The sequence below is a fragment of the Mustela lutreola genome, chromosome 10 (genome assembly GCF_030435805.1).
Source record: "Mustela lutreola isolate mMusLut2 chromosome 10, mMusLut2.pri, whole genome shotgun sequence".
NCBI classification, from domain to species: domain Eukaryota; kingdom Metazoa; phylum Chordata; class Mammalia; order Carnivora; family Mustelidae; genus Mustela; species Mustela lutreola.
In genome coordinates, this window is record NC_081299.1 from 57,864,359 (window position 1) to 57,890,093 (window position 25,735).

General features: G+C 34.6%; 1 protein-coding gene and 1 pseudogene across 9 annotated transcripts in view; one reads left to right on the plus strand and one right to left on the minus strand.

The window, feature by feature from the left end:
* Positions 1-25,735, plus strand: part of SRSF11 (serine and arginine rich splicing factor 11) — a 42,727-nt gene that overhangs the window by 13,307 nt on the left and 3,685 nt on the right. For 2 of the 9 annotated variants that reach the window (XM_059137331.1, XM_059137332.1), the window contains exons 2-10: positions 135-356; positions 6,356-6,489; positions 10,250-10,359; positions 12,519-12,611; positions 13,311-13,360; positions 14,735-14,862; positions 16,668-16,749; positions 21,092-21,223; positions 23,699-23,788. In XM_059137331.1, coding sequence (XP_058993314.1) covers positions 157-356; positions 6,356-6,489; positions 10,250-10,359; positions 12,519-12,611; positions 13,311-13,360; positions 14,735-14,862; positions 16,668-16,749; positions 21,092-21,223; positions 23,699-23,788 — 1,019 coding nt within the window. In that variant the 5' untranslated portion in view covers positions 135-156. Of the gene's footprint in view, positions 1-2; positions 357-6,350; positions 6,490-7,146; positions 9,956-10,249; positions 10,360-12,518; positions 12,612-13,310; positions 13,361-14,734; positions 14,863-16,667; positions 16,750-21,091; positions 21,224-23,698; positions 23,789-25,735 lie in introns of those variants that run through there. The other 7 variants (XM_059137336.1, XM_059137337.1, XM_059137333.1 and 4 more) reach the window with 5 other exon arrangements.
* On the minus strand, positions 3,439-3,532 carry LOC131810677 (U6 spliceosomal RNA; annotated as a pseudogene).

Consider the following 25,735-nt stretch of genomic DNA (forward strand, 5'->3'; position numbering starts at 1 on the left):
CGGCGGGGTGGAGGAACGGCGGCGGTGGCAGCAGCGGCTGTAGCATCGGACACCCTCCTGTCTACTCTCCGGCGAACTGGTTCCTCTTCCCCCTCCCTCTCACTGTTTGTTGTGTGTTTGATGTGTTAAAGCAGGAGCGAGAACGCGAGCAGCGCCATGAGCAACACTACCGTCGTCCCCAGTACTGCGGGCCCGGGCCCCAGCGGCGGGCCCGGTGGCGGCGGCGGCGGTGGCGGAGGCGGCGGCACCGAGGTAATCCAGGTGACTAATGTCTCCCCGAGCGCTAGCTCTGAGCAGATGCGGACCCTCTTCGGTTTCCTAGGCAAGATCGACGAACTGCGCCTCTTCCCGCCAGAGTGAGTATCGTCCACCATCGCCGTTTTACTAACTCCTCCCCTTTCGGGGCCTAACCTACACCATTTCCTAGGCCGTGGTCGGCGCTTCCCTGGACCAGGTTGCTTCAGTTGAGGCTGGCTGTTGTGGTCTTTGCTTACGAGTTAGGCTTGAGGCGGAGAAGCAGGGCCTGGGTTCTAGTTAGTAAAGAGACACAGCCTTTAAAATCTCGGGATTTGGTGGTTTTCTTCTTAAATTGTGACAACGTGGTCGTTTTTTCGAGCAGTTGGAGCAGGGCTAGCCGCACTTCATGTATTTCGTGTATAGTTTTAATCGCTTTTTAAAAAAAAAATCAAATGTTTCAGTTATTTGAAAAGTAACAATTATTAATTCTTATGTTAATTTGATAACGAAGTTTGTTGTCCGTTCCCTTAATTGTAAGTGTTGCCGTTAGCCGATTCAGGCCCAGTGAATATAATTCAGAATTAATACTCTTTAACAGATTAATTCAGTGAGCCTGAATACTTAATTTTTATGCTGACAAAAATGGGTTACAGCTGAAACATAAGGTTTTCTTTTGTTTAAATAACATACACATTTTCACAGTTCTTGCGAAGGAATTCTATAGAATGTGAAATTTTTAAATTTAGAGTGTATGGCTGTTTTTATTCTGTTGTCTCACATTCTTACTGAAAAAATATTGAATGGATTAATTGCAAAGAAAAAAAGCTTTGAAGTAAAATGTGATAAATGTTAGAACAAACATTTGAAGTGATAAAACAGTGGTGTGCTCTCTGGAGAGTGAAAATACTTATAGTAACACTACAAGTAAACACCGAGTACCCACTGTACATTGAGAGTTTTATGATGTCACTTAAGTACTAAACAGGAAATTGGAACTCTCAAGGAATCTACTGTTGTGATGGGAGTAATAAATCATTAAATATATTTTTACTCAATAATTAATAGATGTTAATCATACTGCATAATCATGACTTTCTACTTAAATTGCTTTTACATGACTTTTAATGTTCTCAAATGGGTGTGCTTTTAATTTTTAGGGGAATATACATGTAGAGAAAGGTTTCAGAGTTGCTGATTTTCGCGAAGTGTAGAATTCTGGAAACATTTTTGTTATTTTAAATAGAAACAACTGGTTTTAGTAATGAAGAACAAGTAGCTTTTATAATATGAACATAGAAAAATATTTTACTGTTACTCCATTTTCTGACAACATGCCCTTTATTAAGTTGTTCATGAAATTAATAAACAACAAAAGGGCAGAAAATGAGAGTGACATATGTGATTATTATGATCATGTTATTACTCAAAATACCTGACATACTGGACTGATTGATGAAATAATTCTTTCCAGCCCAGCAAGTTTAAGAATTTTGTTAGGGTTCCTAACTTTAAAATGTTTTGTTTATTTTGAAGATGCTCTTTTTATGATGCATTTATAAAAAGATGCCAGAGGTATAGGCTGTTTACTGGTTCCTCTTTACCTAATGAATGATCAGTATCTTAGAGTCACGATAGACCAGAGTCTGGCTTCTTTTGCTTTGTTGTCAAAGAAGTAGTCCCATAATAACCAGGATAACTGATGTGCATCAGATAACATAGTTTGGAGTGCTGTGCATTAAGAGAATTCCTTCAGAGGATTCCTTCCCCGCCATATTGGGAAGAAGAAATAAAAATTGACACATCTTTGCTCTTTGACATCTTCGTAAATGTTTCCGACTACGGATAGTTTCTCATCTGAAACTACAAGGTTACCGTTCAGTAGATGCTAATACTATCTTCATGGCGTTCTAGATTTGAATAGGATGGATGTAGAGTCCTACTTTTGTTCATTTAATGTCGATTTTTTTTTAAATATAAGTTTCGATTGCTAATCCAGCATGCATAATTTGGAACTACTTTGTACAGTTTGTTAAGCTTACTACTGTTTTCAGGAGCAGCTTACAAGGGATAATGTGCTGTGAAGTGCTAACTAGTATTCCAAAAAGGTTCATCATTCCAAATACCTACTTTTTTACTCCTAGAATAAGATTGAGTGGTTCAGAATATATAAAATTCTGACTATTGTAAACATGTTTGCCACTTGAATTTTTATGGGGTGTTTGTATTTTTTTCCTCAAAGGTACTCATTCATCTAGATAATATGCCTGTGACATGCTTGCTTCCTTTTGCTACTTACATGTCACCTACTCAGAGAAACCTTTCCTGATCACTGTGTGAAAATAAAACACTCCTGCTCCCTTCTCTGTTCAATTTAACTGCTTCGTTTTTCTCTAAAGCACTAATCACCAACTGATGGTTAAGGTTAGCTTCCTCTCTCTTTTAGAGAGGTTGATACTGAACTGTTTGGCATAATTCCAGATGCCAGGATCACCACTACACCACCTCCCCCATAGGCATTTATAACTGAAAGCAGCATTTCAGTAGGTGTGGGTTAAGGCTGTCATTGTTCGATTGTCTGGTATATGCTAGATGCTAGATGTTTTTCCTTAAACTGTTTAATGATCAGGTGAAGTGAAATTCACATAGGTAGTTTTGCACTTCCAAATCACTCTACCAGTGTCTAAATTAGTATTTCAACCCAGTGTCGTGATTGTCCTTTATTTATGAGTGGAATCATTCTTTTGTAGTAAGTATTCTTTAAATATTTGGTTTTAGTGTATTTCAGAATGGAGAATATAAAAAAGTGTTTATTGGGTGATGTAAATGATCCCAGTGAAGCATATGCCCAAGTTACGTGTTAAATGAAGGTTTACATCAATTAAATAACTTATTTAGGTAATTATTTCGGTGACCAAAAATAGATTATTTTTAATAGTGACCAAAAGACTTGCATAGGCAAGTAGCCGTAAACCCATGACTATAGCAGACTGTAGGGTAGTATATATTTGATATTTTAAATCCTCGAAAGTTAATTCACTCACAAACTGACTTTGAACTTCTTTGCTCATCCAGCTGGAAAACTAAAAGTATAAATTTTGTTCATAGCAAAAAACAAAAAAAATCCACCAAAACAACTACTACCTCAAATTTCTAAGGACAAGTTTGCAGACATTCTAACAAAAAATATATTAGAAGAAAACGAAAAGTATGGTATGCATCACAAATCTTACACAGGGGCGTGCTAATCTTTCCTGTATCATTACAGTTTTAGTATATGTGCTATGGAAATGAGCACCAAAAATAGATACTTTAATGATGATAGTTATAAGTAATTAATTGGTAAGGTTATCTTTGAAAATTTTTTATTACGTGCACATTTTACTCTATTTCTTATAACTGAGAACACAATGAAAGAGAGGGCATATTAGATGAACAGAGACACATTTTCAGGTCAGTATTGCCTTTGTTTGTATTATAAGCTCAAAATTCTTCACCCAGAAATGGCTAACACAGTATTAAGGTGGCAGTTGAAAGAGTGTTATCAGCACTCTAAACCAAAAGTTCTCATACTTTAGTTCTCAAACTTTAGTTGGCATAAATACCAAGTGTTGATCTTCAGAATCAAAGCCCTCCTGTAAAGGAATTCTCACATTCATTGGGCTTGGTGGAAAACAGAAATCTGAATTTTCCATGTGTATCCCAGAAGATTGGAAAACAACCCTTAGAGGGAGGACACTTTAATTTTAAAAAAAAGGAAAAATACTGCCACTCTTTACCTAAGGGCAAAAGCATCATACAGGGCTTGCTCTTTTCTGTTTAGCTTCTCGTCAACTGCCTTATCTATATTATTTATCTATATTATTTCTTAAAGAATAAAAGCAGTTAAATTTTTAGAAGTTGTACTTGTAGAAGATTCTAAGGTGTGAAAATTTCAGACATCAGTCTGAAAGTGAAATTAACATGCTATCTTACTAGCATGTGTCTTCTATTAATAAATTCTGAGAACATCAAAGAATGTCACTTTGGGTCCAAAAAATAATTGTTTTAAACAAGGTTGTTTGAAGTGGGGAGAAATGAATTATTTGCCCTTCTGAGTTGTCTTACTATGACTCTTCCATTTAATGCACGTTTTTACCTCCCTACTGTAGTACAGGTTTGATAAAACCAAGTACTAAGCTGCCAGTAATAGCTATGATGTGAATGGATAGAAAAAATATGAATAATATTAATTGCTAAAGTCATGGAAATACACTGAACATGTAGGCAGTATTTCCTAGTATTATTTTAAAAAGAATTGTTCATTGTATTGATATTCTTTAAGAACTTAATATTATAGAGTCATTTTCTTCTTGAGTCAGTTAACAGTAGTGTCAAAGAAGCGGTAGAGATCACTTTTTTTAGAAATTTAAATGCCTGTTACTTACCAAACCATTAAATTAGGTGTTAAAATGAAGGATAGCATGATTTCCAAAGGGCTTTTTTAATTTTGTGGTGAAAGTGTGGGTGTGTGAGAAAAGGATACAAAGTGCTACAGCTTTAGTTCTAAACCTGCTGAGATGGCATTCTTTCCACTATATGGGTACAACATTGTTAAATTTTAGACCTGTAGTGCTTCATTAAAACACAGTATATCCACATTAAAAAAACATTCTATCTTCTCAAAAACATTTTGGCAATAAGCTTCCTTAACAGGGTGGCTTAAATTCCATTTAGATAGACAATATTTTCAACTTTGCTTTGAATCTAGATTTGGAACTGTGCTTAGTATACAGGCAGTGCCTTTCAGGAAATACTAAAATTCCAATGGGTTTGAGTCTTAGGCTATGCAATAGCTTCATATTAGTATTCGAATTATGAGGAATATTTTCTTTGCAACAAGTACTTAACTCTGAAATAACCAGTGTAACAAAATCTGATGTAATTACATTTTTATGCATACATGAAAATCTAACTTACTAGTTAGTGGTAAGCCCTCTTCTAAAGCCATTCAGATTTATTATAGAATTTACTTTCTCATTATTGAATATTAAGATGCATTGGCTTCTTATAATAACAGCAGTTGTTCTTTACCTTAGGTGCATATTAAGATGGTCACGGTATTAAAATAAAAAAAAAAAAAGAAGAGGTGTTGAGTATGTTAAAGAACTTGATTTAATTGATGTGGAGTAGAGATCTGGGGGTTTTTAACCCTTTGGTGATTCTGATGCATAGCCAGGGATGATGTGATTACTACTGCTTTGAGGCGTTGGTTTTCAAACAACTTTTGGTTTGGTGGTGTGGGAGCAACCCCTGACTTTTATTTAATCTTTCTCTTTCACAGAGTTTTGTGGCAGAAATTTGCACCACCCTGAATCCTTTAAAAAAAAAAAAAAAAAAAAATCCTGCTTGGTACCTAATCTATCTTACCCTACCAGAGTTTCCAATTTTAGCACTTTTTTTTTTTTTACAAGACAGCAGTTAGCTGAGGGAATCCTTATGTAATAATACTAACGGTTATTATGTATCTCAATATGTGTACACCTTTTTTTTTGTTTTTGTTTTTCTGAAGGCGATCTAAGTTTAGGTAGCCTTAGTTCTTTATAATGCCCAAGTGTTATGCTGTAGGTGGAAGAAGACAACACTTAGGCGGGTCAAGAAAACTCATTGTTTGTCAAACAGATGTACTTTCCCACAATACTTTTTTGTCCCTGAAGTAGAAATTCTCTGTTCTTTACTCTGAAAAGTTACCAGTAGTGAAAAGTTTTCTAAACCAAAACTAATTATTTTTACTTAGAATTAAAAATAGCTGGTATTAGTATTACAGAAAAAATGTTGACACTTTTGTGGTCTGCTCAAACTCTGAGATTATAGTTTCAATCTGTTTTTAATTGATACATTATAAGTTTATCAACAGTGATTGTTTTTGTCTATATACAGTTTGTTGAGTTCAGTGGGCAGTACCTTATTTGAAATGTCATTTTCTTTTTAAGTGGTTAACTAAAGTAACTAACACTTGTGGTATGTATTTTTATCTACCTATTTTACTTTTGGAATGCAAGTGTTGGTTTGTGAGCTGTATGTTTGTGTTTTAACTGATATTATTTTTTCTCTTTTTTTATGTTCTATGTTTACGTTTTAGTGATTCACCTTTGCCAGTCTCATCCCGTGTCTGCTTTGTTAAGTTCCATGATCCGGACTCAGCAGTTGTGGCACAGCATCTGACAAACACTGTATTCGTTGACAGAGCTTTGATAGTCGTACCATATGCAGAAGGTTTGTGCTTTGTTTAACTATCTGTGAGGGCATCCTATGATGACCATCTACCTCAGTGTAGTTTTAGAGTGAGCGTTAGTAGCATGTTAGAAGTTTAAGCTATTAACATTTTGAAACCCTTGTTATACTGCAGTCCATATTTTTACTTTTAGATTTTTTTTAAATTCTAAAAATTAGAAATCAGGCCTGTTTTTATAAGGTATTTAACTTTTTTTGCCTTCTTTTAAAACATTTTAAGTTCGTTAAAATCATATCCCTAATTGTAATTTCTTAAGATATACCTTAGTTAATTTAATGTTGAGTTTTATGAAAAAGTCCTGAAGGTGAACAGTCACTCCATGCACATTTACGTAGAAACCTTCAAATAAATGCATGATGTTATTTCTGTTTTGAATAAATAATAGGTTAGTTTTATTTATGTAGTGCTTCCTCTCACAGATAACTTTTAAAAATATCCCATATTGAATTCCAGTATACCAAGGGTTGCAATGATTTCGGTTTTTATGAAAGTTCAAGATTTCCTGTAGCTTAGGTGCCAGATGGGCACTGGGTGATTTGTTTTTATGCCAGATTTTCTTGTTCATTCTTGCTATATTTTCTAGATATCTCTAAATAATAAATTCTTCTCTCTGTTATTTGTGTGTGTGATTTTTGTAGTGGAGAAGGCAAATGCAAAACTCTTCCAGATGACTGAAAAACAGTGGGTCCTCTGCAGCTACAGGGGATTCTAGACATTAACTAAAGGCCAGCAAGCACTCAAGTCCCCCAAGTGTTTTCCTGGTGTAACCATTTGTTAACTACATTTTCTCTCTTTTTTACATTTTAGGCTGTTAAAGTAATTTGACAGAAAAAAAATGAGCAGGGTTTTTGGATCTAAAAAAGCCACTGTGACAAGACAGCACTATATTAATTCCATTTTGTAAAATTTTCTGAAACATTTTATAATTAGTTTGTTCCCAATGTACTGCTACTTTATTTGCTTTTTGGTAACTATAAATTTTGATCAAAGAAATCACTGAAGTATGATAAAATTACTGGATTTTAAGCTAATCATTTAACATATATGCTGACCAGAATTTAAATGCTTTCCCCTTAACAAACTGGTCAGTAGAAGCAGAATTTTGATATTGTTAATTTTAGATGCTGTTTCAGATCTTTGAATACCAGTGTGAACCTTTACACCATGCCTTGTAAAAGTTTTGAAATGTCTAGTCCTTAAAACTTAGAAAAATTGCCTTTGTGGTTTTCTAAAGAAATTAAATTGCATTCATAGATGGATTAAGGCATGCTATATAATGATAGTACATCTGTCTCCGTGATATCAAAGTGTGTGAGCCCTATTTTAAGGTTTTAAAATATATATGCTGATAATCGTATGAGTTAGTGTGTTTTGATTAAGCAGTTTTCTTTTATATCAGTGTACCTGTTATAGGATAAGACTTATCACCAAGAGAAAATTTAAAGAATTCAAATTTAGGATAAGTAAAGTACAGTTTTGAAACAAAATTCAAATCATGTGAGTAATGTGCAGAACTTTAGTTAGGCTTTAAATTTAAAGAATTCTTATTGGCTAAGTATCATAGTTCCCAAGTCCTGAACATAATACAGTATATCATATAACTGGTTTTCATAAGTATTTTTAGACTATAGTAACGTTTCTAGATCTGTTTTATAAATGAATTGTTTAGGAATGTATATAGAATTACAGAATATTTAGTTCCAGAATCTATTTTTGGTTTATTTAATAATGGGTATGGTATGCTGTATTAATGTTACCACTGCTAAATAACTGATGTACTCAATCCCTTTATCACCATTCACCCTAGTTTTAGCTCTTACACTTTGGTGTTGGCTCTTGGTCAGTGTTTTAGAACAATAAACACAAAGTCTACGGTAAGGAATAGTCTTAATTGGTAAAACTGAGATAGCTGGATTTGGAAGGAACTCTTAATAATAATGGATTTGGGGGTTATTTAGGTTCCTTGGTTAATGTTTGTTTCTTTTGTCTGTTTCTTTTTCTTTCATTTCTACACATTCATGCAGTATTTCATGGTTCTATCAAAGCAGCAGTAAAAAAAATACTCTTGACGCATGAAAATTAACTGGTGAGGGGCCTCATTGCTATTTTTAAATTGTAGTTTTATTTTTAAATAGTCTTTTTTAAATCAGAGGATCAGATGCATGACTTTTTTTTTTAATGGATGCAGATCTTCTATCAGGTGTCTCACAATAAATTCAAGAGGATTTTAGTTTGCCAGAAATGTTGCAAATGCACTAATTTGAGTAAGATGTTGATACTTAATATTATCCTCTTGAGACATAATTTTGCATGCAAAATTATCCCATAATCTTTGTAGGTTTGTTAATATTGATGCATTAATGCCCTATATCTAAATGATCTTCTCCCCCCACCCCTCCATAACTCTTGGTATCTAAATTGATGACAGCTCTGACACAAGCAAGATAACAGTGCTGTGTAGTATACATTTGTTTATATTATCGGCACTTCTCAGTATAGGTGGAAGGAACCATTACCTTTATTTAACAGTGGTTTTTCTTTTTTGTTGTTGTGTTTTACAGTTCTTTTCCCTGGTTCAGCCTGAACTATATACCAGGCCCTGCTGAAAATACCACCCAACAGTTTTCTTCTGCAGCTTATCCAGTTTCTCTTAAGTGCCCTGTACATATTGTATGTTTTATGATGAGATGCAGTTTCTTAATATGTATTACAGAAATACTACTGGTATTTGCAAATATGTAGTTTAATTGTATTATTGAACTCTCATTTTGGGGGCTTGGGCACATTAACAGATTAATCCATCTGTATAGGGCTTTTGCTGTTGGATAGAATTTAAATTGTCTACATATAAATATTTGTTTTAGGGCCCTTAGATTTTATCTGAATACACAGATTAGGCTTTAAAAACAGACATACATGTTGTTTTTGGCTTTAGGAGTTTGGCTAAGTTAGCTTTTGAACTGACACTATGTAGCAGCATTTTTGGTATGGTTAGCATGGCACATGTTGGAACATAAAGCATTTTACTGTACAGGTAAGGAATGTGCCATGTTGTTTTACCTATTTTCTCTCTTTCTTACCCACTTTCACACACACATCCTGTGTGTATTCAGAGACCTTCAGAAACATTCATATTCATTTTCATGAGTCAGCAAAAGCCCTACGCTTGATTCCAACAGAATATTTCCTTTACATACTTTTCTTCTCTTAATTTTTACAAAATTTGTATGGTAGGTGTAAAAGAAAATCATAGTAACTGTACCATATTATTAACCCCTAAATCAAACTTTTTTTGTCTTGTGTATCTTGATTTTTCTGTGTGCTTTATAGTGAAGCAGCCGACACGAGTCGTTGTTCATAAAACAGCTTTTGAAAGTTGAGAGCACACCCCTGGAGAACCGACTGTGCTTGCTTACGTTTGGTTCATGACTTAAAAATCGAGTACAGGTGATGAAATCTTGGCAGTGTTAACAAAAAAGTAGTGTGTATTGTGCTATTTTTTTTTTACTCTAGAAACTTAACCATTTGTAGAGAAAAAGGAAACAAATTTTCACACATTGAAGTTTCATTCTGACATAAAATTAATGATAAATAATCATAGAAGTCAAGCTTTATATTTTAGCGAACATAAGTACTTTCAACAAACTCAGGTGGTGTATCAGGGAGACTTTTTCTGGGTGTTTTTGTGTGTTTTCTGTCTTGCAAAAGAGTGTGTTCTAATGCAAGGATGTTTCTCTGCAGGAGTTATTCCTGATGAGACTAAGGCTTTGTCTCTGTTGGCACCAGCTAATGCAGTGGCAGGTCTTCTGCCTGGTGGTGGACTCCTGCCTACCCCTAACCCACTTACCCAGGTACTGCTAGTTCTATTGAATTCTTAAAGGATAAAAACACAGAATTGTGGATAAACCTAAACATACTTGAGCTTTTTTAAGTGCTGTAATGATTAGAGTTCACAGAGGAATGATAACCACATGTTCATAGTATTGTAAAAGGCTATATTGTTATCATAAATACTGAAGAAAACCTCTTACGAGTTTGCATTTTAAGAGCATTCTGATGAAAATCATAAATCTGTTACATTTGGCTTGCCGCTAGCTCTCAAAATAACCCATAAGGAACCATGTGGGTAAGGGGGCGTTTGGACTGGAATTTGATGGGGCCTGAGACTTTTTCTGTTGAACATGCTGTTAAAAATAGTATGTTCATTTGGACCCAGAAAGAAAATAAAATTGAAATTCGGACTTTTTGGTGGGTTTTTTTTTTCTTTCTTTCTTTCTTTCTCAATGCCGTTTGAGCTTTTGCTCTTGAGGTCTGAATTAAGTACATGGATTGCAATAAAGGTGAATTCTTAATGGAAATTTTTAACGTGGGGAAGGTGAAATAAAGTTGGAGAAAAATTTTGCTGGATAGTGTTTCTAACCTCATAGGATGCTATAAAAAGCATAATTGTTTTAGAACCAAAAGCTCTTTAAATTTCGTCTATTCTTATTCAGAGAGATTGTAACTGGTCATTGAGTACTTTCGCAGATAGTAGCAAACAGCAAGCCTCAACTAGAATTTTGTAACAGCATTTTTTCTGTTACATCATTTCGCCTGTCTGAATAGTTCCATTAGCTGTAAAGTCAGAAAAAGGATGAACTCAGGAATTCCCATCATTTTGAGTATGACTTTGTCATTTAAGTCCTCATTTTTTTAACCTATAAAAGGATCTGGGTGATTTGTAGATTGATACCTTTATATAAAATTGTGTAATAACTAAGGTAGACATTTTATAGGGACACTGTTTTAATTGTACTCCATAAACAATTGTTAAAGTACAGAAGGTTTGGTACCTTTTATTTATTAAATATTACTAGAAGCTAGAAGAAGTTTTAGCACAGTTCTTAGGGAGAAAGACTGCATGCAATAGGACTTTGCATAATTTACATCTGTTGGTTAGAATTCTGTCAGGTAGGAGACCAAAAAAAAAAAAAAACCTGGTAAATTGAATAGAGAAAGTTTAATACAAAGAATTACTGGTAACAGGAGTTAACTTAGTGGTACTTCAGTGAATATACAGTAATTGCAGGTATAGGAAGCAACTAGTATGTCTAGATCTGAGGAAACCCAGTAGATAAGGAGGTTCCTCTTCCCACTTAAGGCTAAGTTTCAGACTTTCAAAAGGATGGATAGTACAGAAGTTCTCGAATGCCCAGAGAACATGTAAGAAACTGCCTAAGAGGATGGTACTGAAATTCACTAAAAAGATGAAGGCCACTGGGCATCCCACTGCAGTAACAATCAGAAAGTAAACATAGGAACCAGGAACAGAAACCCCTTCCACAGTGTCCTCCTAGCTCCCCACACACATAAAGCTTAACATCATGCCAGCTGTCATGGGAAAAGTGCTTTCTTTTTTTTAAAAGATTTTTATTTATTTATTTGACAGATCACAAGTAGACAGAGAGGCAGGCAGAGAGAGAGAAGAGGGAAGCAGGCTCCCTGCTGAGCAGAGAGCCCGATGGGGGACTCGATCCCAGGACCCCGAGATCATGACCTGAGCGGAAGGCAGCGGCTTAACCCACTGAGCCACCCAGGCGCCCCAAGGGTGCTATTTTCATTATCACAAAACAGGACAAAGGATAGTGGATTTGGACCTGAGAAGCAACAAATATAAATTGTTGGCACATATAAAATTTTTTTGTTTTTCTAATTTCTGGGTTTAGGGATAAATGTGCTGTAATGAGTGAAAAATGAGGACATTGTATATTGCAGGGATAGTAAGGGAACTATAGCTCTTAGTCCAGATCCCCATTTTTGTTCATTTTGATTTGACAAACATACCCGTTTGTTTATTTATTATTATCTTTGTTTACAAGCTATAGTGGCATAGCTGAGTCATTGCAACAGAGCCCATATAGCTCAGACTTAAATTGGTTATTGTATGGGCCTTTCAACAGGAAAAAAATAATCCCAGAAATAACAAGTATAGAAATAAAATTTAAAATAAATAAAATTTGAAATTTCACAGATTGGCGCTGTTCCATTGGCTGCTTTGGGAGCTCCTACTCTTGATCCTGCCCTTGCTGCACTTGGGCTTCCTGGAGCAAACTTGAACTCTCAGGTATAACTGAATACCTTTTGATCTCATTTTTTATAATTAAAGAATTTGTTCCGTTACCTGTTAAGTTTGCATTTCCAGAATGGGAGATAATTGGTTGCTATAGTATAGTAATAGTGTTTTTTTATGTAAACTTCCTTAGAAGCTTAAAAGGTCACTGCATTGTTAGCCCCTTAACCATTAAAAAATTTCTCATTTTGTGTCATTCAGAATAGTGTCACAGAAAGCCAATACATCAGTATTTTTGGAGTAAACAGTCATGAAAGAATGGGAACGTGGGTTCATAATTTGTTGTTACTTGGTAATTTTTGTTTTCTCTCATTGTTATTTGGCCAGACTTTTTTCTGAAGTCCTAACTTTGTGGAAATCTTTTATTGTACTGCCTAACCACTTGGAGTTTTGTTTTATACGTATTTTTTTTGAAGTATTAGCGCCTCAGTCTCAAAATAAGCAGGAGGTAACTGTTCTATAAAACCTAGACTTTCAGCTAATCATATTCACATTTAACTGCTAAAACAGCTTAACTTTATATGATGTATTTCACTGGCATTATATTTCTATTGATCATCAGTGTGCCTAAAATAATGTAACAACTTGTATGTTGGCCAGATTGTCCTAAGGCATTTCACCATACTGAAAAAAATAAAATAGCAATCATTTATTTTATGTATTCTCACTGATGTTACATTTTTGTTTTTATAGTCGCTTGCTGCAGATCAGTTGCTGAAGCTTATGAGTACTGTTGATCCCAAGTAAGGATTTTTTCCATGTTTTCATGGGTGATATGGATATAGTATATGAATGTCTGGAGAAGTTATTCTTTGATAGTTAAAAAGAAAGTTACACAATACATAATTCTGTTTTCTAGAAGCAAGGAAAAAATTCAGAGGTAAGCCCATCTACAGAGGGTTTTGTTTCAGTATAAATTGAGTCTTTCCGAACAGTTTGATGAATAGCTTTTGCCAGGATAACTGGAAAAGAGCAAATTACTATCATTAGTTGATTCATTTTAAAAATATATGTATATGGAGTACCTACTATAAGCTTGTACCTTCACAGCATTTATACTCTAGTCAGAAAAGGAGACATTATTTAAATATAGTTAAGTATGTGCATCCAACAAGAGGAAGTACACAGGGGCTATGGGAACTTACTACAAGGAGAACTTAAGATCAGAGAGGCTGAACCTGGGGCATGAATAGGAGTCAGGAAGACAGAAGTGAAGGAAACACTATCCCAGAGCAAAAGACTAGTACATGTCACATAATACCAACATCTTTTTTTAGGTGCTCTGAAAAGTTCTCTTTGTGCTGTAACTATTATATTCTCTAATTGATATGTAACAAAATCATGAAATATTTTAATGATAATTTCTTGGTATATTAATTTAAACTTAAGCATTTCCTGCTTGGTGAAATTCACTATAAGAAAGTGGGAGAGCATGGTGGGAGGGAGAACAGAATATTTGACTATAATAGTTAGTGCCTTTTTTCTTAAAAATTATGCTAAAACCTTAGTATGTACCTATCATTCAGCATGTAACACCAGTACAGTTGAAATTCCCTCAGTACCCATTCTTGTTTACATTGCCCTTTCTCCACAAATACTTAACTGTCTTTAACATTTGTTGTCTTTAATTTTTTTTGTCCTGTATAAACCTTTAAGAGGTCCATCTTTCCAGTCAACAATTTCATGAGTAACTTTGGTGTGCCATTGGCTTCTGCTTCATTTTCTGCCCTTCTGCAACCTTAGAAGTAATACTCTTCCCCAGGAAAATTCTGCTGTAGAAAGTTTTTAAATCGTATGAAGGAAAGTTCTGTTAATCCTAAATCTTCAGCATCTTTGTATTCCCAGGAATAATATTTTTCAACATGCGTTTATGGAAAGTTAATGGATGTTCCGCAAAATAAAATAGGTATTTTTTCTTATTCCAGGTGTCTCTCAATCTTAAATGCAGATTGTAAACATTGAAAAGGATGCTATACTGTACATGGTTTTACCAAAATTAACATGAAATAACCCCTTTTTCATAGTGTCTTACTGAAATGATACATGAAATATTTACATTTATTTGTAATAATGTGCACTTAAAAATACTTGGATCTCAGTTCTTTGTTCTGTTTCAGGTTGAATCATGTAGCTGCTGGTCTTGTTTCACCAAGTCTGAAATCAGATACCTCTAGTAAAGAAATAGAGGAAGCCATGAAGAGAGTACGAGAAGCACAGTCCCTAATTTCTGCTGCTATAGAACCAGGTAAAGATATGTTAGGCATTTGTGTTGAATCTTAAACTATGTGATTGTTGACAAAAATGATTATTGCACGAGTTTGGAAATACTATAATCATTTTTAAATTTAATTATAATCATCTTTTAAGTTTTCAGATTCTGATAAAAGGTCATGTAGTAGAGTGATCCTGGGTTGGGGGAGGGGACTTGTCACCTAGACATAATTTGAAAATATCTGGAGATATTTAATTGTCATGTTGGTACCAACTGCATCTCTAGCAGGAAGAGGATCAGGACATAGCTAAACATCCTTCAGGACACCCTACTCTATCCCTCAATGATGCATTCCTTAATAGTAGTGTCCTAGACTTATGTTAGCTTATGTTGGGATAACCTAATTGATTTTAGTCTTTTATTTGACCTAGAGAACCTACTAAAGATGCTTCTGTTAAGACATTTGTTTTAAAGAAAACCAAATACCTAAAAATATTACTTTACTCTCTGCAGATTATCTTTTCGAGGTGAAGTGAATGGTTATGGTTATCGTATTGTCTGCCTATATAGATTGGATGTTTGGTTCTGGATTATTTTTTCCCATATCAAATAAATGTTTTACTAATTTTTCACTCCTATATCTTAATAATTGGGAAGGTTTTAGATATGTATAGTATTAAGAAGATAATTATAATGTTGGATAAATTAATACCAAGTGCTTTATGGCTGTTATTCAGTAACAATTAATTAGTCCAAGGCCATAAGGCAAGGAGTAAGAGTTTTAGATACACAACTGGATGTATGTGACTCCAGAGCCAGAACAACATGCTGTAACTTTTTGTTTTCATTGAAAACTAATAACTGGAAATACTGAAAGTGGTTTATTTATGTATTCTCCCCAAGATTTTTGTGAATTTATTACTGACATTTGCAATAAATTGAGTCCAGTTAATGAAATCTAAATGTGAAAGAACTTAGTCTCACTTTAATTGTAGACCACATGTGAAGAATGCAGTGGCTTTATTTCTCAAGTCCTAAGTTAAAGGAATTGCTTATGTATTATTTAAAACTAGGAAATGGGACTCAGATCATCTGGATCTGTCTCCTGACTTACACAGTTGAAAATTGGAGAGCAAGAGGAAGTTCGGACAGATTAAGAAAAGAGAGCTAGCTTACTAAAAGCCAGTTCTGCCACAGAATGTAGTGTAAACAGTGAATGAATCATGACTCTCTGGAATTGAAGGCCAAATACGGAGTTTATTAGTCAACCACTGTAACAAATATATAGGAATTTATTTAGCAGAGGCACATAGGCATAAGTGATTAAGAAGGAACATTTTAATGGAACAGGAATTAATATGTCTATATTTCTGTTTATTATATAATCTGTTAAATATATTTATCTTACCATTGAGTACTGGTTGGGAGATGTTAATATATGATACATGAAAATAAAAGTTTTAATCTGGGTCAATTAGAGCTATATTTGGGAAAGTAGAACCCAGGAATGGAAATAGGGACTCCTCATTTAGAAACCTATGAAGAATGAGATGGATAATTCTTTTCATAGATTGTTTATGGACAGTACATCACAGCCTTCCAAATCTGGTACAAATGAAATAGTCAAAGGAAACTTTGGTTAGTTGAAAATCAGAGATGTAATTTGGATCTACTGAAAGCCTAGAAAAAAGGATCATACGACATTTAAGGATGATATATGAAACCTGAAAATTAAGATAATGAAGAATTTCTTAGAATGACTTCTAAGTGGGTATAATCTTTCTATTTTATGGTTTCTAAATTCAGATTCCTTTTTTTTTTTTCTTTTTTTAATCCAGATAAGAAAGAAGAGAAACGAAGGCACTCAAGGTCAAGATCACGTTCTAGGAGGAGGAGGACTCCCTCATCTTCTAGGCACAGGTTTGATAGATTGTTATTGGTAGTTAATTGTACCTTAGAAAAAGATAACTTCTGTATTTCAAATCCTTTTTAATTTTCTAGCTGTTAACCTACTTAGCTCTGGGTGTTTTAAGAACTGTTACCATTAGCAGAGTGTTTGAGTTCACATGTGGACAAATGGAGAAAAGGTATGGGCTAAATAGACAGTCGATTGGTACTTTAAAACTCCGAAATCTGGGGATGGGAGGAAGGTGCTGGGACTGGAGCACTAAATTGAGTTAGGACTGTGGAAGAACACTAGACTTGAAAATTTTGACTTGAATTCTAGTTCTGACTTTCCACTAGACTTCTTGAGACTTCTCTTTCAACTTACCCATCTGATGCATGAATATTTGTAAATGATGACTTTCAATAATATCACCACACATGTCATCTAAAAACTAATTCCTAAGTATTAGGAATCTGTCATGTTCACAGTGGTAGATTCAAGTGTTCTAAAATTTAATTTTCTCTTGAAATCTCAGATCTTATCAGCAGCAAGTTTGGGGTTTTTTTTTTTTTTTTGAGATGATAGGCTTCATGCATTTTTTTCCAGAAAATGTCTGCCAATACCGTAGTCGAAACAACCGTAGTTTGTCACACTTATTTTTTCAAGTAGAGATGTTACTTCATGGGAAAAGCAGGTAGGTAAGCTCACAGCTCAGTCACACAGTTGTGTTTCTTGGTAACAACAGTCATTTAACTTTAATTAATATGACAAGTTATTTATGTATTCATTGCGCAGAACATTGCTCAAGGGCCTAGATTTAATATTTACTGTTCATAATACTAGGTTAATAGCATTCAAAGAATCAGGTTTAATAAAATAGTCTTTTACTGTTTCATCAATGATCTCTTTAGTGAAAATGAAATTTTTTTATTTTTATTTTTATTTTTTTTCTTTTACTGCACTTGCATACTGCAAATGCCAGTGAAGAATACAGAGACCTACTTAGGACAGTTCAGTACCTGCTACCTTGATTGGTGCTAAGAAGATGATAAACCCTTTTACACCACCATTGCTTTTGCACCATTAGTTCATATGTCAACACAGTGAAAAGGGCAAATAACATCTTGGTGGTTTTTTGTTCTGTTCTTTTGTTTTTGTTTTTGTTTTTGTTTTTAAATAATTTTGACCTTTGGAGCCCATGACAGTGTCAGGTCTTTTCATAGTCCTTTCATTAGTCCATTTGGCTGCTGTAATACCATAGGCTCGGTGGCTTACAAACAACAGAAATTCATTTCTCACAGGTCTGGAGACTGGGAAGTCCAAGGTCGAAGTCTTGTCAAATTAGGTGTTTAGTGAGGACCCTTGTTTATAAGTCTTTTTACTATATCCTCACATGGAATGAGTGAGGGGTTTAGATCTCTTTTATAATGTTATTAATCCCATGAAAGCTGTACTGTCATGACCTAATTATCTCCCAAAGGCTCCACCTCAGTATAATCACATTGGAAATTGGGTTTCACGTAAGAATTGTGGAAGGGGCACAGAATTCAGTCTGTAGCAGAATGTTACAGGGTTGTCCTCTAGCCCCCCCACCCTCCCCACTCCGTGCCTCCCATCTTCTTCCAACCTGTCTCATTCCTAAAAACAACTTTAAAAAAACCACGTCCGGATCATGTCACAGCCTTGTTAAACTTTGAGGAGCACCCTTATTAGCCTTAACAATATGGTAAATAAAACCTTAGAATGGCATTCAGTTTTCTTTACTATTTAACCCTGTTTATCTTCCACACTTGTCAGTTGCCACTCCAAAACAGTTAATTACAGTACTGCTTGCCTGAACGTACATTTTCTGTATGCTTCCATGCTTTTGTTCATAATGTTCCTTTCTGCCTAATGCTCTTTCTCACATCTTCATCTCCACCTGAGGAACTCTATTTTATTAGCTTGCTCAGGATTAGCTAAATATGTGATATATTGATATTGCTAATAATCCCAATTTTCCAGGACCATGCTCTTATATTTTAATTTAACACTTAAAATGTTTGAGAAACTAAGTCCTTTTTCCTGTATATACCAAGTACATACTAGTGTTCTCAGGTTTTAATTTGAATTATTTTAATACAACCTGTGGGAAATAATAGTGAAACATTTATTTTCTTGAACAGTGTTTTTGGACACTTGTAATAATACATCATAATGGATTATAATGGGTTATAGTATCTTAAGCATCTTGGCATGTAAAATGACCATTACTTTCCACAACTTAAAATACTAATTTCGTATATTTTTCTGATTTTCTTTAAAGAGCTTATATAAACAGGTAAGTGTGTTAAAATAGCTCTGCAGTACATTACTCTTTAAAAAAATAACTTTCAGGACCTTACAGTAAATAGATGGGTGTGATACCTCTGCTTATTAGATTTTTGAAACTATCTTTTATTAATCATTTTGTTTAGAAAAACTGTGAGAATGTTTGATTTATTGCTTCTCTACTTCTATTTTTGTGTATACGTTAAAGGCTGGAAAAATGAGTAACTCGGTTTAGCAAAAATGATTGTCGACATAATTTTCTTAAAGCCAGTATACTCAAAAGATGAGTAGTGTTTAATTCTAATAACATCAGTTTTATTTTCCAGAATTATTTTTAACTCTTAAGAAGAAAGTGATAATTTTGATTATATTTCATAGAGTCACTATCACCTAAAATAGAGTATTAGTACCTTTTACTAGAGTCCGGCACTGTACTGATTGCTCGAGAGTATAGTTATTGAATAAGGTAGACAAATTTAGTCCCCATTTTTATGAAGCTTACAGAAAGGTAGGTAAGCATTACATGAACATTTTCTAGGAAATAGACATGTTATTGAAAGGGATTGTTTTAGTAGTTGCCAAATAATGCCAAATAGGAGATGATTAAAATGAAAGTTTATTGATTCAATAAGACACAAGTTTTGAAATAGTGGTTTTAGAGAAGGAGACAGCAGAACCCATACTGGCACATTAGTAAGAGGAAAGAAAGGAATCAGTAGTTCATATATATACCTACATCAAAGCACTGAGCTGACTTTTTAACTTCATTTTAAATTTTAAATAACTAATATTCACAATGTAAGTGCTATTATTCTTCATTAAGTAATAGACTCAAAGAATGTTCTCCATTTGCTGGTATTGAACTGAGATTTGGACATATATCTTTACCATTTCTAAACTCTGTTTCCTCTGGGCACCTTAAGTGAATGTAAAAAGTTTGACTGAATTAGAAGTTTTCCATAGAAACAGGTTGAATGAATGGTCCTTAGAAGTTAAATGATAAAATCTTAAGCAGAAGATGCGGTTTATTTTTAATTATTCTTAAAAGAGAATAAAATACAAGAGGAAGAGGATCGGTGACAACATCAAAAACTTAATTGTGCTTCTTAAGTCCCGGAAGAGAAAGTATATAGGATTGGGGGAAAAGGCTGGGAGACGGTGCAGAAAGAAGCACTTCTGTTACATGACAGGAAAGATATGATCATCATGTAGAGCTAGTGATAATGGTGAGGGGAAGTGAAAGTTAAAGAGGCAGATTGTGCTGAGTTGTATATATCTATATAGGGCTACATTGGCTCTATCTCTGAGGTTGTAAATCAAAGAAGTAAAACAACATTTCAGAGAAGAATTAGAAATCATAGAAAGCAACAACACACCTTAAGTGGTTTCCATTTATAAAATGAATTATAATAGTACCTACTTGAAAGGCTTATTGTAAGAATAAGCACTTATAAAGCATGTAATAAGCAAATATTAAGTATTTGGTAATCGACCAGTAGAGTTAACTTGCCATAGTGAGGAATTACATAAGACACGTGCTAAAATTCTGTGTAGTTAGAAGATGATGCAAGTGAATCAGGTACTTTTTATTTTCCTTCATTCTCTAGTACAGTTTTTAGGTTCAGAGTTACAGTATCAGGGGGACTATTCTGACAGATTGAGGTTAAAAGGTGAGAAATTCTAGTGTTAGAAAGTATTAGTTTCTAGGGAATCAAAGATGTTTTAGGGGTGCCTGGGGGGCTCAAGTCAGTTGAGCATCTGACTCTTGGTTTTGACTCACCTCATTATCTCGGGATTGTGAGATTAAGCCCTGTATCAGGCTACAGGGTCTGCTTAAGATTCTCCCCACCCCTACCCTGGTCACTGCTGCTCCCTAAGGTAATAAAATCTTCAAAAAAAAAAAAAAGCCTTATGGACTAAATAAGTAACATCAGCAACTGATAGGAAATTACCCCCACTTGTTGATGGTTAACCCATATGTTTGAATCATTTGGTGCTAAGTGAAACAGTCCCAGAACTAGTCTGTTTGCCTTTATACACATGTATTGGCTTTTTCATTATTAGGCGGTCAAGAAGCAGATCAAGAAGGAGATCACATTCTAAGTCAAGGAGTAGGCGACGATCCAAAAGTCCAAGACGGAGAAGATCTCATTCCCGAGAGAGAGGTAGAAGGTCAAGGAGCACATCAAAAACCAGGTACAGTAGACCATTGACATTAGGTGGGAAGACAAATTTTAAAGTTCCCAAAATCCTAGATATGGGCTACTTAAAGACGAAAGGGGTGGTAGAAGGAGAGAGTAGCCCTCTTTTTTCCTTTGGAGAAGGAACTATTTAATTTTTGAAGAGGCTGACATTTGTTTTCCTGGGCTCCTTTGTAAACTTAAGGTTTCTTCTTAGAGCTGAAAACTGAGATGATTTCTTTGTAGTAAAAATTCTTGTCTGTCCTATTACGTTCTTTCGTTTCCTTTTTTCTACTCAACCCTGATACGGATATGGTGCTACTCCCACCGTTCTTTACAGTGTGCTGCAGAGTTGGATTATGGCAGACAACTATGCCTTAATTTACCTTTCCAAATCCCAGTGTCAGCACCTTATAAATATTAAGAATTAATATATGGCAAACATTGAACCATATTTGGAGAGCCTCCTGTCCCATGATTTGGAATGAGTAGAAGGTTAAAGTTGAGTCACTAAAGAAACATTGTACTTTAACACTGTATTTTGACTTAAATGTGAATTCATACAGTAGTCCATCTTTTTCATATAGGGCCAGACCCTTTTAAATTAATACATAGTCTTGAGTAGCATTTAACAAGTCACTCTTTTTCACTTGAACCACCTTCACAGTGGCAAGAGAACTATCACTTTTAAAAAGTACCTAGATTTTTATTATATTTTTCTCATTTATAGTTGTCACATGTATACAATTTCATAACGCTTATTTTTTGAGCAGCTGTCCTTACCTCCCTCTTAAATAGTAGCCTAATTTTTTAGAAGCAGACCTTTTACTTTATACTATCCATTATCCATTTGTATATTTAATTATGTAATTAAAATAATAAGGACAGTTGAAGTCCAAAACAGTTTATTCTCCATGACTAATATAACTCATCTGGGAGCAAAGATTTGGGGGGGTAGCTGTACTGAGTGTTCAGCCTGTAAGGAGGCTTTTAGTTACTGTATTTTATAGGGTGAGTCATCTTAATCCAGTCAATCAACCAAGCTTGCATAATGAAATGAATATCATACAAAGAGGAATTGGGTGTTCTTTCCTTCAAGGAACTTTTTTTTTTTTTTTTTTAAGATTTTATTTATTTAGCAGGAAGAGACACAGCAAGAGAGGGAACACAAATGGCAAGTATTTTGGTATGGGGGGTGGCTAGGAAATAAAGTCGGAAAAGTTTAGGAAGACAGATGACCCACAGAAGGCTGTGTTGTTCTCACAAAGGAGTTTGTACCTGATCCAGGAAGCAATGGGAAGAGATGGAAAAGTTACGGAACAGGGAGTTATTACTCTTCAGATTTGTACTTAGAAAAGATTTCTGATAGAGGATCAGTTTGTGGAAACATAACTGAGTATCCTTGAGGGAAAGTAACAGTAATCAGAAATTATAAAGACATGAACAAAGGGGAGGGGGTAACTGATGGCAGCAGGGTGACCAAAGAAGAAAAGGACAGAAATAGGAGCTAAAGGGATTAGCTTAGAAAAACAAAAGGGATACTTTAATCTCTACCGTTATAGTTGACGATAGGTATGTATGTCTGTGGGAGTGAAGGACTTCTCATTCAACAAATACATCGATTACCTTTTGTGCAGAGTCTTGGGGAGAATGGTAATCTAGGAGGAAAAAATGCTGTAGGAAATAAAAGTAAATATACAAGAATCTCTAAAAAGGTTTAGAATTGAAGTATGTATAATAATATTCCATTGTGTTAAGATATTTTGCTTATAGTACTGAATAGCGTAGAATATGTAGCAGGGGAAAAAAGTAGACGGTTGTCTTGGTCCATGGTGAAGGTTAACAACATAATGGGGTATGTACTTTGGAAGAATATTGGTAATAGTAGTCATTAAATCTAGTAGTGCTTTGTGGGTTCTGGCCTGAGAATAGAGGACCCAGAGTCATAGTAGGTGGGGAAATTGGTAATCTGATGAGAGAACAAGGGGTGTTGAAGAGCCTGGAGATAATTATTAAAACTCTTGGTGTTGGGACACCGGGGGTGACTCAGTTAAGCATCTACCTTTGGCTCAGATCATGATCCCAGGTTCCTTGCTTGGCAGGGAGCCTGCTTCTCCCAATACTTGCCACTCCCCTTGCTTATATGTTCTCTCCTCTGTCTCTCTCTGACGATTAAATAAAATCTTTTATAATAATAAATAAATGTTGGTGTTTATTGCCAGACATACCAAGAAATTGGACAACCTCCTATATATTTTTTTTTCATCACATAGTCTGTTTTGCTCTTTTGGAGAGAAGTTTTATGTGGAATAGCAGGAAATGATTTTTTTTTAAATTTACTAAATATGCCCTTAAGCTATTATTACGTTTCTATAAGAATATTCATGTTTTAAGAATAGGATTAGATTTCATTCTGCTTCTGTTTTTTTCATTGCTGTATTTATATGCACTGAATCTTCTAATGCATTTGGAAATTTTGTTCATTTATTAGAGACAAAAAGAAAGAAGACAAAGAAAAGAAACGTTCCAAAACACCACCAAAAAGTTACAGCACAGCCAGACGTTCCAGAAGTGCAAGCAGGTAAGAAGTGGCATTTTGAGTTCTTGGTACCTTTTACAACCTTGTTTGCAAGAATGTCAGTAGGCCATGAGCATTAAATGTTTTCCAATACATAGGTGCATAATTTCAGTGTTGAAATTTTTAAAAGCAATTTGTGAAGAATAATCAAAAGTTCTTTTTACTTAATATGGTGTTACAGTTGAAATGACATGGAATTCAACAGAGGTCAGTTTTTATGTTTGCCATGTACATTTCGTATCCTGATTTAGTTTTAAGTTTTAGTGGTTAATAATATATACTGAATTACTACAGTAAATTCATTTCATTATTCTAACTCATGTTTAAAATATCCACATATATAGTCATTATTGACAAAATGAGAGGCCATATAAGTTCCGATTTGTATCATTCTTAGACTAGTAACTATGTCTTTAATCTGCTAGTGAAAATTGAGTGTTTCAACTTTACTCCAGAGAAAATCTGTTTTTCATTCTTAATATAGAATTCATTTGCTAGTAGTAAGGCTGGCTACTTCCTTTCTTCTAGCCTCATTTACACATGAGTTGCTGCAGTATTTTATTCTTTAATCTTGATGTTCAAATTCACTAGGAGGTTCCCACTTTTTAGTTGGGGTGCCTGGGTGGCTCAGTGGGTTAAAGTAATTTAGTGGATGAAAGATCTAAATATAAAAGCTAAACTAAAACCTGCTAGAAGAAAACATAGAATTAAATCTTTATGGCCTTGAATTTGGCATTGGTTTCCTAAATGACACCAAAAGTATAAGCAGAAAAATATAAGTAAATTGGAAATCAATACTAAAAGCATGTGTTTCAAAGAACACTATCTAGAGGGTAAAGATAATCCAGAATGCTAGAAAGTATTTGCAAATTATATATAAGCTAGTAAGGAACTTGTTATCTAGAACATCGAAAAATCATAGATGATCAAGTATAAAAATGGGCAAAGATAGCTTCATCAGAGATAAGCACATGTCCACTAAGCTTTTGAAAAGATGTTTGGCATTAGTCATGAAGGAAATGCTGCAGATCAGAACCATTTCACACCCACTAGGATGATAATATTTTTTTAAAAATAACAATTAGTGGTTGGTGAGGATGTGGATAAATTGGAACTCTGTACATTGCTGGTATGAACGAAAAATGGGACAGACACTTTGGAAAACCGTTTGGCAATTCTTTAAAAAGTTAGAATTTCTTGGGGCATCTGGGTGGCTCAGTGGGTTAAGCCTCTGCCTTCAGCTCAGGTCATGGTCCCAGGGTTCTGGGATCAAGCCCTGCATTGAGCCTGCTTCCCCCTCCCTCTCTCTGCCTGCCTCTCTGCCTACTTGTGATCTCTCTCTCTGTCAAATAAATAAAATTTTTTTTAAAAGTTAGAATTTCTTGACAACAGCAGTTTTAGTCCTAGGGGTATACCCAGGAGAAGTGAAAACCGTGTCCACACAAGAACTTCTGTCATTGTTCATGATAATCCAAAAGTCGACCCAAATGTCCATTAACTAACATGGGTAAACAAAGTGGTATATATTCATACAGTGGAATATTGTTCAGCAGTGAAAACAAAGTGTACTGATAGATGCTTTAATATGGATGAGCCTTGAAAACGTATGACAGATGAAAGTCACAAAGGACCGACCACATATTGTATGATTCCCTTTATATGAAATGTCCAGAGTAGTTAAATCTATAAAGACGAAGTAGATCAGTGGTTGGCATGAATACTTAAAGGGTTTCTTACCAGGGTGATAGTTTCTTAAAAGTAAATATCTAATCAAGAAAATAAACTAGGTGTGAGTGCTTAAGGAAATGCTAAACCAGGTCTACAGAATACATAGGTAGGAAAGGGGCATAAAAGGTGGGATGGCAACATACATGTTCTTGAAAACTAGAGGGATTTTTTTTTTTTTTTTTTTTGCTGTTGCTTTATTTAAAGTACTTTTATAAGCACCTT